General features: G+C 57.0%; 1 protein-coding gene across 1 annotated transcript in view; it reads left to right on the forward strand.

Moving 5' to 3' along the window:
- The first annotated feature begins 3,620 nt into the window (after nt 1–3,620).
- The window catches only part of LOC107307252 (ceramide synthase-like), an 8,231-nt gene continuing 8,068 nt past the window's right edge, over nt 3,621–3,783 (forward strand). The window contains exon 1 of the mRNA XM_032441739.1: nt 3,621–3,754. Coding sequence (XP_032297630.1) covers nt 3,621–3,754 — 134 coding nt within the window. The remainder of the gene's footprint in view (nt 3,755–3,783) is intronic.

The following is a 3,783-nucleotide window of genomic DNA, read 5'->3' on the forward strand; positions in this document are numbered from 1 at the left end:
GTGCGCTTTAGACCCATAAATTGAAGGAGAAAACTCCTAAGAAATTGGGGATTTCGGGGACGTAAAAATTTGGGGGGCGGCGACCAAAAATCGGGAGGATTTCGGTGTTGGAATTGGTGGGGGGGAAAACAGATGGCAGGCGTATTTGGGTACCACATAGTGGTGATATTGAAGGAGGGGGCATAAGGGTTTGGGCCTAAAATATATGAGGCGGGACGGCACGCAAAAAGGGGTATTTAGGCCCAAAATTGAGGAGAGGACACCTAAAAAGGGCGAATTGGGGACTAAAAAATTGGGGGGGGGAACAAAAAAAGGGGATTTAGGACCCCAAAAGGGGGTGGGGGGGGGGGGCAACAAAATGGCGGCCATTTTCTGGGACCCCCATAATGGTACATATATAGGCGGGGCACAAAATGAGCGGCCATAGGAGGCATGGAGGGGGGGGGCACAAGCGAAAATGGCGCCAGTTGGGACCCTATAATGGTGATATAAGGGGGGAGGGCACCAGATGGCGCGCCAGTTTTGGATCCCCTGCTCCCTCCCCCTATAAAATGGTCGGTCACATTTTGGCCCCCCCCACGTAAATAATATGTGGGGGGGATGGTCTCTATTTTAACCCGGCAAAGTCAGAGGGCGGCCCATGGAATGTCAATGGGGAGGCTGGGGGGTGGAGGGGCGGCCGATTGAATTGTCAATGGGGGGATGCAGGCGGAGGGTTGGCACGTCTATATTTGCGGGTGGGGGCCGTAGGTTTCGGGTCTCCACCGTGCGACCCCCCCCCAGCCCACACATACTAACAAGAGAACGGCCCATAGACAGGTGAGTGCGGAACCACCCCCTGACATAAGTCATGGGAGACCCCCATTGAAGACCCCCATAACAGTGACCCTATAGAGACCCCCCCATATAGAAGACCCCCACCTATAAGAGACCCTATAGAGAAACCCCCATATATGAGACCCTATAGAACCCCCCATTGCGACCGCATGTATAGTAGGACTCGTGATAGAGGCCCCCCCCCCTTCTATTAGCGGACCCCCCTATGAGCGCATTAGAGGCAGCCCCCCCCCATAGTCGAGGCTGGTGTGACCCCCCTGCCCCATAAGATAATGGGACCCCATAGGACCCCCCTTATTAGGAGACCCTATAGCGACTCCCCCATAGAGACCCCCACTGGAGATCCCATAGGGCCTGCCCCCCCCCATAGAAACACCATAGCGACCCTTTATAGCACCGATCCCCCATAGAAACCCCATAGGGACCCATAGGACCTGGACCCCCCCATAGAAACCCATACGACCCTAATAGGACTGAGCCCCCATAGGAGACCCTGAGCGACGCCTATAGGAGCTGGAGGCCCCCCATAGAAACCCATAGCGCCCTATAGGCTGAGCCCCCCCATAGAGACCCCATAGCGACCCTATAGAGCTGAGCCCCCCCCCCCATAGAAACCCATAGACCCAGAGGACCTGGACCCCCATCATAGACAACCCATAGGCGACCCGTATATGACTGGAGCCCCCCCCCCCTAAGACCCATAGAGGCCCCATTGTGCCCCCCCCCATTGCCTATTAGAACCCCTCTCTTCTAATGTGGGCCCACTACCGTTGCCCCTTTAAGAACCCTCTATTCTATTGCCGGTCCCATCACCGTTGCCCCTTTAAGAGACCCCGTTCCAATGCTAGGACCCTCCCCATCTTTTGGGGACCACCACCATTGCCCCTTTAATGAGCCGGGTCGTTCCAGTGTTGAGACCCCCCTCTTATATTTGAGACCCCCCAAATTCCCACAGTCAGCCGTTTGCCCCTTTAAGAGCCTCTTGTTCCAATGTGCCCCCCCCCCCCCGATTTTGGGCCGGTTGCCTTTTAGTATCCGTCTCCGCGCTCCCCACAGCGCCTGCTGATGACGTCACACAGGCACGCCCCTTTACCGCCGGCGCGCCGCTCCCCACAGCTGCAGACCCAGGTAATGGGGGGGGGGGCGGAATTTTGGGGCTAAAAAGGGCGATTGGGTGGTAATAAAAAGGCTGATTTGGGGCTGTTTGTAAGAGGGGAGGGGGGAGAATGGCGGATAGGGAGCGATTCTAGGCGAGGGAATAAAGGCGCGATTTTTGGGGCGACGAAATCGGGGGTTTGGGTGGGGGAAAGGGTGCGGGGGGAGATTTGCGTGTGAAAAGGGCGATTTGGGGCTGCACAGGGGGCAGATTTGGGATAAACAAAATGGCGACCGTAGACCGTTACGGGCCTAACCAAATTCGCCCTTTTTAGCCCCACCACCACCATTTTTATTGCCCCCCTCCATTTCCGGTTCCTCCCCCTCTCATTTTAGGCTCAAATTCCGCATTTTTTGCCCCCCCCGACCTTTTAATAACACTTTTTTCGGTGTTTCGCTCTCCACCAATAGCAGAGCTCGACGCTTCTAATCTGCCCAGCAACAAGCCGAGCCCTTCTTCCCATTGGCTGCCGCCTTCGCATGCGCTGTCCCCATCCCTCCAGCGGCGCCGTTTGTAAGAAATAAAAGCCATTTTTACCCGAAATTGAGCGGAATGGCCCCAAAATGGGGCCAAAATCGGAACTTTTGGCCCCAAAATGCCCCAAATCTGAAACTTTGGCCCCAAATCTCCAGTTTTAGGCCTAAATTGGGGCCTTTTGGACCCTACAACCCCATAACGGCCCCATAACGGCCCCATAGCCCCATAATGGCCCCATAACCCCATATCACCCCATAACCACATCTATAACCCCATAACCCACCTCATAACCCACCTTATAACCCCATAACCTGCCCCATAACCCCATATCACCCCATAACCTGCCCCATAACCCCACATCCCCCCCATAACAACCCCTCCCACCCCATAAGTGTGGGGTGGGAGCCTCCATGGGACTAATGGGGCCCATAAGTTGGGGTCAGTATAGGGCACTGTGGGGTTTCTATGGGGCTCTATGGGGCACTGTGGGGCACTATGGGTCTCTATGGGGTCAGTATGGGGTTCTATGGGACGCTATGGGGTCAGTATGGGGTTCCATGGGGTTCTATGGGTCTCTATGGGGCACTATGGGGTTCTATGGGGGCAGTGTGGGGTGCTATGGGTCTCTATGGGGCACTATGGGGTCTCTATGGGGCACTATGGGGTCTCTATGGGTCTCTATGGGGCACTATGGGGTCTCTATGGGGTTCTATGGGGTCTCTATTACCTCCCTTAGCCCCGCCCCCTCCTTTAGGCCACGCCTCTTTGTCCCATAGCCCCGCCCCTTCTATTTGACCCCGCCCCACTTCCACCAATCACAACGCCCCTCTCCACTGACTCCGCCCACTCCAGCCCTTAAGCCCCGCCCCCTCACACACAACCCCCACTTCCGCCTTTAGCCCCGCCCCCTTCTAACGAAACCACCCCACTTCCGGCCGTAGCCACGCCCCCTTCCTATTAACCCATCCCACTTCCGGTATTAACCACGCCCATTGCACGTGACCACACCCACTTCCGCCTCTCGCCCCCCCCCCTTTCGATGCCCCCACCTACTTCCGGTCATGGCGCCGCCCCACTTCCGGCTGTTGGTCCTTCCCCTTTTACAGTCCCCTCCCGTTCCGGTGCTGTCCCCGCCCCGGTTCCGGTTCGGATGGCGGCCCGGTTCGGTTTGGTGCTGTTGGGCTCCGTGTTCTTCCCGTTGTTGTTCGTTCTGATCCGCTCCGCTCTGCGATCGTTACCGGGACAGCGCTGCCCTGAACCGGACGCCGCCATCTTGGCTGCCAGGTAACGGGATTGGGGGGGGGGGGTAAAAG

The sequence above is a fragment of the Coturnix japonica genome, unplaced genomic scaffold, assembly GCF_001577835.2.
Source record: "Coturnix japonica isolate 7356 unplaced genomic scaffold, Coturnix japonica 2.1 chrUnrandom522, whole genome shotgun sequence".
Taxonomy (NCBI): domain Eukaryota; kingdom Metazoa; phylum Chordata; class Aves; order Galliformes; family Phasianidae; genus Coturnix; species Coturnix japonica.